Raw genomic sequence first — 12495 nt, forward strand, 5'->3', positions numbered from 1 at the left:
GGGGCCGCAGCATGGGGCGCTTCCGCGGGGGCCTGCGGTGCATCAAGTACCTGCTGCTCGGCTTCAACCTGCTCTTCTGGGTGAGACCCGGAGCCGGGAGGGCAGGGGATCGGGCGCGGGCCGGGGGCGCGGGGCCGGCATCCTTGGGGGTTCTGACCGCTGCGGCGTCCGAGCCGGTCTCTGGGGAGCAGGCTGGGCTGGGGGACAAGGCGGAGGCAGGAGACCGGCAGACAAAGAGGGAGGGGAAGGAGGCCTGGAGGGGGAGGACGGGGCTCCGAGAAATGGTGCCCAGGGGAGAGACACCGCGCGGCTCCTCCCTGCCAGGCGCGCCTGCCCTGCTCGGTCCCTCCCGGCTGATGACGCCCGTGCGGGGACACCGGCCTCGCCGCACCTCGTCGGGGCTTGCGTCTCCCCCAGCCCCGCTCGCTGCAGCCCCGCGTGCACACACACCCCCTTCTCGCCCTGCCTTCGCGCTCCGCCGGGCCTGGCGGTGCCGTGGGGCGTGGGAGAGAAAACCCTGCCCGCGGGCTGCCGGGCGTAGTGCCCCCTCCTGAGGGCGTAAGGCACCACCTAGCTGCGAGGGTTTGTCTAGGAAATTGAGGTGGGAACGAAAATAGGGTGGGGTGCCCCCGGTCCTATTTCTGAACCTTAGGGGAGGGTGCAGCTGGAGGAGAGGGCGCCGGGAAGGGAGGGGTAGCCGCCTTTCTGCACAACCCCCCACCCGCAGCCTCTGTTAAATACTAATACTGTCAGCAGAGATGATCTCATCCAACTTTGCGGCCTTTGATTGAGAGACAGCTTTCCTGGGATCAGCTCACAGGGAAACCCGGCTGGGGAACTATCGCCTTGACCCTTGTCTGGGGGCTGACGGGGCGGTTAGGGCTGATCCCAGGCCCTGAAGGACTGTGAGACAAGATCTGAAAAGGGTCTTGTCTGGACCTTCCCCCTTGGACTGTGGTTTAAGAGACAGTCGACCAGTGTAACTTCCCAGCTCCGAGGCTCTGAGGGAAATCCGAGTGCAGCTCTGGGCAGAGGACACTGGATGTCCTAAACCAGGAAGGGAGCAGCGGGAGCCTGGGTGCATTGGAACTGCTAGCATGAAGGAGGGTGGTTTGGGAAAGTTATCCTCCCAAGACTGCTGCTAGCTAATTCCTGAGGGTGGCCTTTCCTGTAGTGCCTGCCCAGCCCATTAGCCTAGAGCCCAGTTAGCTCGGCAACTCCAAGCTCTCCCGTCTTTAGCATCGGGTACCCCGAGGACAGCCCTTCACTTAAAAACAACAAATAACATTAGGCATCTCCATCCAACATACCATACCCACTGCCATGGGGTAGATAGCGATACGACACGGGGGTTCCTAGACTGTAAATCTTGAACAGAAAAGACAGCCTCAACTTTCTTCTGAAGAGCCACTGGGGAAGCTGAACCTCTGACCTGGTGGTTAGGGGACCCAAACAAACTCCCTGCCAATTCTGACTCACGGCAACCCCACAGGATGGGCTAGAACTGCCTCTGTGATTTTCTGAGACAACTCTTTAAGGAAGGAGAAAGCCTCTTCTTGCTCCTGCAGAGCGGCTGGTGGTTTTGAGCTACTAACCTTGCAATTAGCAGCCCAACTTGTAACCAGTCTGCCTCTGGGGCTCCTGCACAAAATTGGAGGATAGGGTTTTTCCACACACAGGTGCGACAGACAGAGAAGAACTGCCCATACAATTCCCTTGGCCAGAATCTTTACAGGAGTCTGGGTTGCCACAGTGGTTTACACATTGGGCTGATAACCACAAGGTCAGAGTTTCGAACCCACCAGCCATTCTTCAGGAGAAAGATGAGGCTACCTGTTCCTGTAAAGCCTTGGTGGTACAGTGAGTAAGCACTTGGCCATTCACTGGAAGGTTTTTGTTCGAACCCACCAGTAGCTCCACAGCAGAAAGGTGTAGCCATCTGCCCCAGTAAAGATCACAGCCTGGTAAACTATGGGGCTGTTCGATACTGCCATGGTCAAATGAGTTAGAATCAACCCAACCACAGTGGGTTTGAATTTAGTGAGGAACCTGCACAGCACGCTTCTCTGGGTCTTTGAACTGCCAACCTTTCAACCAGAAGTTAGCTGCCAAGCACTTCACCACTGTGACAGGCTCATTTTCAAAGGCTGTCCCTTCTAGATGGCATGCAGCCACATCACCTTTCACTCTGGTTGCTTCTGCCTCCCGAGATGGATGTTGTGCCAGAGACAGCTGGCAGCATGTACTGAATGTTGGAGGCACATACTATTATTATCTCCATTTCTTACAGATGAGGAAAGGCTTCAGTGGCTTAATTCCTAGTGAGTGGTAGAGATGGGCCTCAAACTCGGTCTACATGTTCAATAATAAGCCCTGTATTACATTCAACCGTGGTGGCATAGTGGTTACAAGGTGGGCTGTGATCTACATGGTCAGCAGTTTGAAACCACCTGGCAGCTCCTCTGAAGAAAGACTGGGCTTTCTACTCTAGTAAATGGTTACAGTCTCAGAAACCCCCACAGTGGGGAGAGGGGGGGAGTGACACTATGAGTCAGCATCAACTCGATGGCAGAGAATTTGAATTGACTCACAGTGAGCCTATGGAACAGGGTAGAACTGCCCCTGTGAGTTTCTGAAGCGGTAACTCTTTTCAGGAGTAGAAAGTTTGAACTTTCTCCCAAGAAGCAGTTATTTGGTAGTTTGGAACTGCTGATCTTGTGGTTAGCAGCCCAATGCATAACCACTGGGCCACCAGGGCTCCTTACAGTCAGCTAAGCCAATGTTTTCTCAAAGCATGGCTCTTGGGCCAGCGGCATCAGCATTACCTAGCAACTTATCCCAAACACAGATTCTCAGACTTGCCACAGACCTGCTGAATCCAAAATGGGGGAGGCGGGGTGGGGGGTGATGGGGGAGGGTGGATCAAGTAAGCCAGACCTCCAGGGAATTCTGATGCATTTTTAGGTTTTGTTTAAGGAAACACAGCTCCTGTTCTTTGAGAAACTAGACCAGTAAAACATAAGACAGCATGCAATCAAGTGAGCATCCACACAGTAAGGGTGGGAGAAGGAAGAAAGCCGTGTTTGAGTGGCTACTATGTGTTAGGCACTGTTGATAAAAACCAAAAAGCTCTCACTGCCGTTGAGTTGATTCTGACTGATAGTGGTCCTACAGGGCAGACAGAGTATGCCCCTGTGTGTTTCTGAGACTAACTCTTTACGGAGTAAAAAGTCTCCTCTTTCTCCCATGGAGCAGCTGTGGCTTTAGAACTGCTGACCTTTTTGGTTAACAGCCCAACTCGTAACCACTATGCCACCATACTCAATAAATGTTAATTAATAAAATAACTATTAATAAAGAAAATGTTTTGAAAATGATGATGGCAACACATGTACAAATGTGCATGTCACAATGGATGGATGGATGGATTGTGCTAAGAGTTGTATGAGCCCCGATAAAATTATTTTTTTTAATGTATTGTTAAGTACACATAGGAAGCGTTCAATAAATATCAGCTCTCTTCCCTCTGATTCTTTTAATATAGGAAAGTAGGGTATATGTGTTCCAAATGACTTGTGACTTGTCATCATGTCAGATAATAAGATCATTAGACCTTGTCCTCTCCATTTATACCAGTGTTTCTCAACCTTCCTAAGCCGCGTGACCCTGTAATACAGTTCCTCATGTCGTGGTGACTCCCAACCATAAAATTGTTTTCATTGCCACTTCATAACTTTAATTTTGCTACTGTTTGAATCGTCATGTGAATATCTGATGTGCAGGATGTATTTTCATGGTTATAAATGAAACATAATTAATGCATAGTGATTAATCACAAAACAATATGTAATTATATATTGTGAAATATTTATGTGTTTTCCAGTGGTCTTAGGCGACCCCTGTGAAAGGGTCTTTTGATCGCCAAAGGGGTCGAGACCCACAGGTTGAGAACCGCTGATTTATACGAATGGGATTTTCTGCGAGCCTGGATTCTCTGTTTTGCTCACTGCTGTACCCACCAGGCCTGGCCCAGTGATGCGCAGCATTGAGTCAATACAAGGATAAGTCAGTAAGTGTAACTACGAGGGTCCCCATTCTTACTCACAGGGCTGTATTCCAGATGAACCATGTTTAAGCATGTCTGCAGTCAGTGGCTGGCTGCGACCAGTTCTCTCAGTGTTGTTGTCTCCTTAGCGAGCCTTCAAAAGACCCAGTCAGAGCAGCGGCTTCTGAGGGCTTCTACTGCGTCGTTAAACTCCAGGCAGAGAAGCCAGCTCGGAAGGCTGTGGCAACTGGATCTTGGACCTGCCGAGGCGTGATCTTGATAGGTTTGCCTGAAGAACGCAGGACAATCACGGGGGCTTATTAAGAAAGTATAAGACCATTGAACTCTGAATTGGTGAGCAAAAGACCAAGAGAATTGCACAGAGGAGTATTAGGAAACATCACAACACATTTGCTCATTCTTCTAGGAGAACGTGGACTGTTCGTGAGAACGTCATGAGGAATCCTCATCTACTTGACAGCCCCAAACTTGCCCCTTCAGATTTCTTTCTGTTCTCCAAACTGCTGTTTCGATGTAATATAAATAAAAGAGTGCAGAGGCTTTTTTGGTTGGTTTTTTGGGGGTGGGTGGGGGCCGGGTTGAGCAGGCCTAGTGGCATAGAGGTTACACTACCATCTGAAAGGTCGGCAGTTCGAAACCTCTGGCTGCTCTGGGAGAGAAAGACTGGGTTTGGGGGCTTTCTACTCTCAGCCTGTGCTCGATGGCAGTGAGACGGAGATCAAGGAAGTGGAGGATGACTAGCTTCACATTTTGAGACTTCAGTTTCAGGAAAAGTTTCTATGACTTTGTAGCGCTGCTTTGTGTTTGTAGAATGAATGCATGAGTCTGCAGGTGAGGGAATTTGGTAGCAGTGGCCCTCCTGATTGGCACAGATAATCAGTTACCCACTTTATCAGGAAGGCTGAGCTGAGACCTGACCCATGGCCTGCTCTTTACCTATCAGTTCGTTCTTGGGATAAGCTATCTAGACGTCTGTCTACCTTCAGCAAAAGGAAGGAAACCTGGTTCCAGAAAAGCCCCGCCCTAGTGTCTGAAGTTGTTTTTTCCTGGTTGTAGGAGTTTGTGGGGTGTTGGGGAAGGGGTGGAGGACAGTTTTCCATCCTATCCAGTAACTTTATCACACACCCTGCCATGCTATCCATCTGCCCTTCAGAGGTACAGGTCCCCCTGGGTGACAGCACCTCACTTTCTGCCCCAAACTCACCGGAAGGCTGGCACGGAGGTGGGGTGGAGCATGTTTTGTGACCCACAATTCACCAAATGGATTTGCAACCTCCTCCTGGCAGCTTGATTTCAGTTTCCTTAGGCTGTGCTCCGGCTTTTATAAACATTTAACTGTCAGAGCCAGCACAGCTCTCCCTTGCCAAGGGCCGCAGACTCAATTCACCCTTGAATTAAAAAAAAAAAAAAGCCAAAGCCTCGGCTGTCAGTTAGCCCTCCTGAATTCGTGCCTGTTGCCAGGGTCCATGCTGAGGCACGACCCTGCCAGCATCTGTCCAGTCCAAGTTCAGAGCCTGCGATCAGAGAGCCTGGCATAGTCCTGTGCCTTTCATGGAAGTCACCTTTATTTTCCCCGCCGCCGTTGCATAGCAATACAAATAAAACACCCCAACCCACCAAGCCACATATGTTGGTTTAAAGAAAGGCCCGGGCGCTGTTTGTTCCTTGGTTTATTGTTGTGTGCTCAGCGTTTTCCTACCATTGTGCTGTTCGGCCGGCTTTGCGGTGCCCTCAGCAGGAAGCAGGAGTGCTCGTTGTTGAAGTCAGAGGCCATATATGGCAAGTTTGAAGTTGCCCTCGTTCCTGTCTCACTGTTAGTGATGCAGCTTTGGGTTTTCCCTGGGGTGAAGCACTTTTAGGACCACCTTCTCATTGCTTTGGAGCCCTGGTGGCAGAGTGCTTACTAACGTGTTGGGCTGCTAGCCTCCAGGTCAGCAGTTCAAAACCACCAGCTGCTCTGTGGGTGACAGAGGAGGCTTTCCACCCCTGTAAAAAGCTCCTCTGGAAACCTGCCCGGGCGCTTCCAACTCTGTCCTATAGGGTCACTAGGGGCTGGAAGCCACCTTTGAGTGTTCTCATGCGTGACTCAACTGAAGTTTACAGAAGCCCCCACCCCACCCCCGACCCCTCTCTCTAACTTGTCTTGCAGAGTAACATCAGCGTTATCATTTGCCAGAAACTCTGTTGAGAAAGGAAAAAACTAACAGAAGTATGCTTTGGGAGTCTATCCAAAAGCTAGACCATCCCAGAGAGCGGATAGGAATCTCCTCGTCCTCACAGCAGGCCAGTCTTGGTTTTTTGCTTTCGGCCGAGGTGGGAAGGAGCAGCAGTGGCCAGGCTCGCCAGGGCGTGTGCCCATGGCCTGTGCTGCGAGAGCTCCCAGGAGCCCTGACCGGGCTGGGAAGTAAGCACTAGCATGACAGTACTTGGGGTTACTCCTGTCTCCACTGTTTACTAACTGGGGGGCCTTGGACAAGTGCTTTAGCCTTGTTGAGCCTCCATTTTCTAATCCATAAAGTAGACACCAGCCACCAACATAATAAACGTGATCTTTGTTGGGATAAAACGAGTTAATATATGTGAGACTCTAGATGTGGTACTTGGTTCTGACTCATAGCAACCCTGTCTTGACTAACCCTAGCGGCCTAGTGAGTTACAGGTTGGGCTGTCAACCACAAGGTGAAACCCACCAGGTGCTACGTGGGAGAAAGGTGAGGCTTTCTGCTTCTGGAAACATTTGCAGCCTTGGAAACCCACAGGGGCAGTTCTGCTCTGTCGCACAGGCTGCTAGGAGTAGGCATGGTAGAGGCACATAATAAAAGTTCATCAACCTAAAATACTAATAGGTTGTAAATATCAGCAGTACTATGGGAAAGTAGAATTGAACAGGAGAAGTAAACGAAGTTGCAAGCACTTTAGAGGGTCCCCAGGTGTATTAGTCTGGGTGGACTAGAGAAACAAATTCATAGACACTCATATGTGGATAAGAAAGAGCTTTATATAAGGAGTAATTGTATATTAAAAAAAATCCCAGCCTGGTCTAGATTTAGTCCATAAGCCTGATATTAGCCCATATGTCTGATACCAATCTATAAATTCCTCTTCAGACTCATGCAATGATGCCAAATGCAGGAAGATCACAGGCCAGTGGGTGGAAAGTTGTGAATCCAGTGGGGGTGGAAGCATCTCAGCGCTGGGGATGGTCTCCATGTGGCTCCTCCAGCTCCAGGGCTCTAGCATAGCTCCGTGTGTCTTGTCAGCAGTGTCTGTGTGTCTCTGACCTCCAGTGACCTATTTATTTATCACTGTGGCACCTCAAAATGAGGTCCTCAAGCTGTGACCTGATTGACAGGCTAGACCCCACCCTTTCGCAAATTGACACCAGATTATGTAACTACCACACCAGGTCATGATACTCCATCTAAGATCCGAGTCGAAGGGACAAAGCCAGGCTCCCTAGCCAGGGCTTGTGACCTAACACCCCATGTTCTTCTTGTTAGTACCTGTGGAATAGGACAGGAGAGATGCTGCTGGCTTAGGAAATGTGAAGGCGGAGCCCACAAAGAATATATCGGCGCATCAGATTCAGTCTTGATGCTTTCCAGAAATGCAGGTGCACAGAAGTGTGAGAAATCACCATCTCCTTTCTGATCTCAACCCGGCAGGAGCAGGGCTGAGCACAGTATGGAGCAGAGGCAGAGCGAGATGGATTGAGAAAGAATTTGAATCAAGATACAGCTTAGGAAAATAATTTTCACTAGCAAAACACAGAGAACAGTAAACATTGTACACAGGTTAGCTCTGGGCCAGCACTTTTCTTTTCTTTCTTTTTAAATCATTTTATTGGGGGCTCATACAACGCTTATCACAATCCATCCATCCATTGTGTCAAACACATTGGTACACTTGTTGCCATCACTGACTTTTCTAAGCACATTTTTATAGTCATTCCTTTCATCTTCCCTTATGAAGGGAGCCCCTCGGGGACATAAGCAGTCCACTTTGAACTCCAAGGTCGGTGGTTTGAACTCACACCTCAGAAGAAAGATCTGGTGTTGAGCTCCCAAAAGTTCTAACCTTGCAAACTGTGAGAGCACTGTGGTCAGTATGAATCGGAATTGACTAGCAGTGTGTTTGGTTTGGGTGTGTTATTGCCCCGCAGTGGAATACCTGCCTGGGGTCTCAGAGACAGCCGGTAACAGAGCTGGGTTTCTGTGTCTGACTCCAGCGGCTGTGCCCCTAACTACTCCAAGTGTACAGCCTAAAGGGTTGATCCTTTGACAAGCTTGTGGACTCTAGACCTCCACTATCCTATATGGTAGCTTCTTGTCATGCATGAAGGAACCCTGGTGGTGTAGGAGTTACGTGTCGGACTGCTAACCACCAGGTCAGCAGTTCAAAACCACCAGCGGCACCTCAGGAGAAAGATGAGGTTTTCTACTCTCATAAAGCGTTACAGTCTCCGAAACGCACAGGGGCAGTTCTAGCCTGTCCTAGAGGGTCGCTATGCGTCAGCATCTACTCAATGGTGGTGGGTAGGAGTGAGTCACGTGTAGCTGTTTAAGCTAATTAAAATTAAATATTCAGTTCCTGTGCCTCACTAGTGACTACAGTATTGGACAGCACAGATAGGAAATGTTCACTATTGGGAAAAGTTCTATTGGGTGCCTCTAGCTTAAATATATATTTGTTATTTCTCCCATAAAGACACCTCTTCCTGATTTTGCTTTTGTTGGGTCTTTAAAACAACAACAACCAGCAACTTGAGAAGAAAGAGCAGGAGGATCACACCTTGTGTAAAAGGCCCCTGGCACGCCTAGGGAAGCAGGTTAGGGAGCTCAGGGCAGGCCCAGCCGTCATGGAAAGAGGGAGCGTGGAACGCCAATAAAAATGAGTATGAGCGGAGGGAGGCAGCAAAGGGCAGCTTATTAGCGCCATGGGAACAGTGCTTAGGGGCTCAAGTCTATTCAGTCTGAAGGTCACACTAGCAGTTCTACCAAGACAATCACACCACGGGGGCCAGGCAGTCACACCACCCGGGGCCAGGCACTTAACTGTGCTAAGTATGTAACACGAACTCATTTAATCCTGCGGGGAGACAGTTTTATTACTTCCATTTTGAAGATGAAGAAGCTAAGGGTCAGAGACTTAATTAAACGACTTGCCCAAGATCACAAGATTAGTTCGTGGCAGAGCCTGATTTAGACACAGGCTTCCCAGAACCTCCGCTTCTATGTGCTGCACACCTCTATCCTGCGGGCTTTGTGGGGGTCGTTGTGTCCTGGCCCCATGTGGGGGCATCCTTATCCAGCCCGGACACTCAGCAGAGGGGCATCTTCTAGGAGAGCAGTTGGTGAATTTTCCAAAGTGCGTGCCAAGCCCTTTCTCCTCGTGGTAATGGTGACTGAGAGGAGTCCATTTTTAAACTGGGAATGAGAGTTGGGCAACTCACCACCACTGAGTTGAGGCCAGCTGCTTACAGCAACTCTGTAAGACAATGTAGAAACGCCCTGAGAGTTTCTCAGACGGTCACTGTTCATGGGAGTAGCCAAGCCCCATCTTTCTCCCTCAGAGAGGCTGGTGGTTTTGAACCTCTTAGATCGCAGTCCAACGCATTACCACTATGCCAGCAGGGCTCCTAGAGAGATGGCAAAGCCCCCCTATATTGCCAGGGTGCACTGGAAACTACTGCCTGTCATCCCCAAAGCTCTCGTGGCCTTCCTACTCTACCCCATATCTGTCCGAGCTTTTGTAAATGGGCCAATGCTGCCACATTTCCTGACTTCAAATGCAGTCTGGTAACATTACTGTTTGTTTGGGTTTTCAATCTCCGTAGAGCACCAAGCTCAACTCTCCTGATTTCTACCAAGCTCCATCCAGGATAACTTTTTCTTAAGAAAACAAGTGTTCTGACTTGATCCAATTCAGGTAGAGTTTCCACCTGCGACATTTCTTTTCTTTTTTCATGATTCTCTCTCTAACAACTAAAACTGGGTGAAGATAATGATTGATTGGCATTTTAAAATCCAGTTTATCTATGTAAGAATAGTGCTTCCAACTACTGTAGAAATACTAGGTCGCACAATAAATAGTTTAATGCTGTCTTTGCTTATGTGAAGCTGGATGCGAGTGAGATGTCACAGTTGACGATGTACCCTTAAGATACTACGTGTTTCTTTCAATTCCAAGGGCCCGAGGTAAGCCCGAGACACGGGCAGCCCAATGCTTCAAGGAGGAAGTTCAGAGAGCCTAGAAAGAACCATTTTTGTCCCCCCAGAGCTGATCCCTAGGTGTGATGAGGCAGACATTGGGTTGAATTCCCTTCTGTGAATTGATAGATTGGATTTCAGCTCTATGCATATTTGATCTTCACTCGCTAAAGCCATCTGCTCCCTGGCATCATTAGCTAATCGCCTCTGACATTTGTTTTGCAGCTTAAAGAAAATGACATAGCTCTCTTTCTCCTAATGTCTGCAGTTCCCTACGCTCCCCCCTGCATCCCTCAGTATTCTCATAGGGAACAAAGCATTGTGTCTGACCACTGAGTAAATCGCAACCAACTTCCCACCTGCTCTATGTAAATCCCCTACCTGATCATTGACAGCAAGCGCTCCTTGCCCTAAGTGTCCACACTTCGAAGCTGCCTCCCAGCAATCGCAGTCGGTCCATGTCCAGGGTGGGCCAGTTCGTTTTCATGCCAGCCGAGAGCAAACAGCAGGAGCTGTGCGACAGATTGAGAAGCCCATGTCCTGCTCACAGACCAACAGAACACTTCCGCTCCATCCTGCTGGGATTGCAGGATCCTTCCCTCAGGCCAAGAAGTCAGCATGGATGGATTTTAAAGTAGACCCTTACCTGCAGGAAGTCTCTCAGAGATCTCGTCCCATAAACTCGGTCTTACAGAATCTTTTCGGGGAAACAATAGAGGAAATGAGGAACACAGGGTATCTTAAGAGGGTACCATGCATTTCAAGCGCATCCCCCAGCTCCACCGTCCTGCCTCCTCGTCCTGCCTTGCTTGGTCCTGATGTCAAAGGCAGGGTCCTCGGAGCCTGTTCCCACAAAGGTTGCGGGATTTGTTTACTTATGCTGGCAAAAGCAATCCTTTCTCTTGAGGACGGTCCATCCGAGTCCTCGGCTGGCTTGCACCGCATCCCAGGCTGGGAATCTTGGGAGCTGACTTTCTCCTCTTTAAGCAGACTCATCATCTGCCAGAGCAAATGTGCACTGACTCTTGTCTGCTAAAAGGGTGAGACTCCGTTACCCAGATGGTCTCCTAGTAGAGCTGCAACCACCTTGAGAATAGGAAATGCTCGGTGGCATGATTCCATCTGGGATGAGAATTGCCATCAAGAGCAAGTAGTAGCCGTCAAGCTTGTCATGAAAACTGTAGGGTGGCGGTGTCACTTTGACTTCGGGTGACTTCCTGGGGAAGAGATGCAAATAACGTGGGCTGTGCGGACACATGGTGTTCACCCTGGAGGAGCAAGATGGCAGCACTGACTTTCTTCATTGTCCCTGGGTGGGACAAATGGATTGCACTCAATCACGACCCTAAAGATAGGTGGTCCCAATCCTCCCAGCAGTACTGCTGCTGAAGAAAGCTCTGACTGCTTCTGTAAAGATGACAGCCAACCAAGTGCTCTGGAGCGATTCTGCTCTGTAACACAAGGGGTTGGCGTGCGAGGGCTGTGTCTCGAAGGTAGAGAAAGACGAGGCTCTCTGCTCCAGTGAAGACCTAGGGTCAGAAACACCACCGAACAGTTCTGCTTTATCTTACAGGGTGGCTGTGCGTCAGAATTGGCTGGATGGTGTGGGGGAGGGGGGGGACTCCTTTCTCTAAGAATTCTGCACTTTTCGATTCATGCCACATCAAAATGGTAGTTTGGGCATCCTCGTGAGACTCCCATTGCATTCCTTTTAAATGATCTTTGAGTTTGGAGGACCAAAAAGCTTGAAGAGACAAGATCAGCACTGTAGGTTGGATGGGCTAAGGTTTCCCAACAAAATTCTCCTGGGTAGCCAGCTTTTACTACTCTTGAAGGATAAGCAAGTGCAATGATGTGATGTGTGTGTGTGTGTGTGTGTGTGTGTGTGTGTGTGTTGGGGGGGGATCTTCAGTGCAAATTTGCAGGCCTTTTTCTCACCGATGCAGTTTTCTTAAAACGTCATAAGTTTTTCAGGAAGGGTGGAGGGAAGATGGGATAGAAAGGGGGAACCGATTGCAAGGATCTACATATAACCCCCTCCCTGGGAGACAGACAATGGAAAAGTGGGTGAAGGGAGACGTCAGACATGACAAAATAATAATAATTTATAAAATATCAAGGATTAATGAGGGAGTGGGGAGCGGGGAGGGAGGGGAAAATGAGGGAGCTGATACCAAGGGCTCAAGCAGAAGGCAAACGTTTTGAGAATGATGATGGCAA

The 12495-nt window shown here is 49.4% G+C and overlaps 1 protein-coding gene across 1 annotated transcript in view; it reads left to right on the forward strand.

Moving 5' to 3' along the window:
- Positions 1 to 11: 11 nt before the first annotated feature.
- TSPAN2 (tetraspanin 2) overlaps positions 12 to 12495 on the forward strand; it is a 60120-nt gene continuing 47636 nt past the window's right edge. The window contains exon 1 of the mRNA XM_004714856.2: positions 12 to 80. Within this exon, the coding sequence (XP_004714913.1) occupies positions 12 to 80 (69 nt within the window). The remainder of the gene's footprint in view (positions 81 to 12495) is intronic.

Source organism: Echinops telfairi, unplaced genomic scaffold, assembly GCF_000313985.2.
Source record: "Echinops telfairi isolate 266 unplaced genomic scaffold, ASM31398v2 ScPeMD7_7466;HRSCAF=8504, whole genome shotgun sequence".
NCBI classification, from domain to species: domain Eukaryota; kingdom Metazoa; phylum Chordata; class Mammalia; order Afrosoricida; family Tenrecidae; genus Echinops; species Echinops telfairi.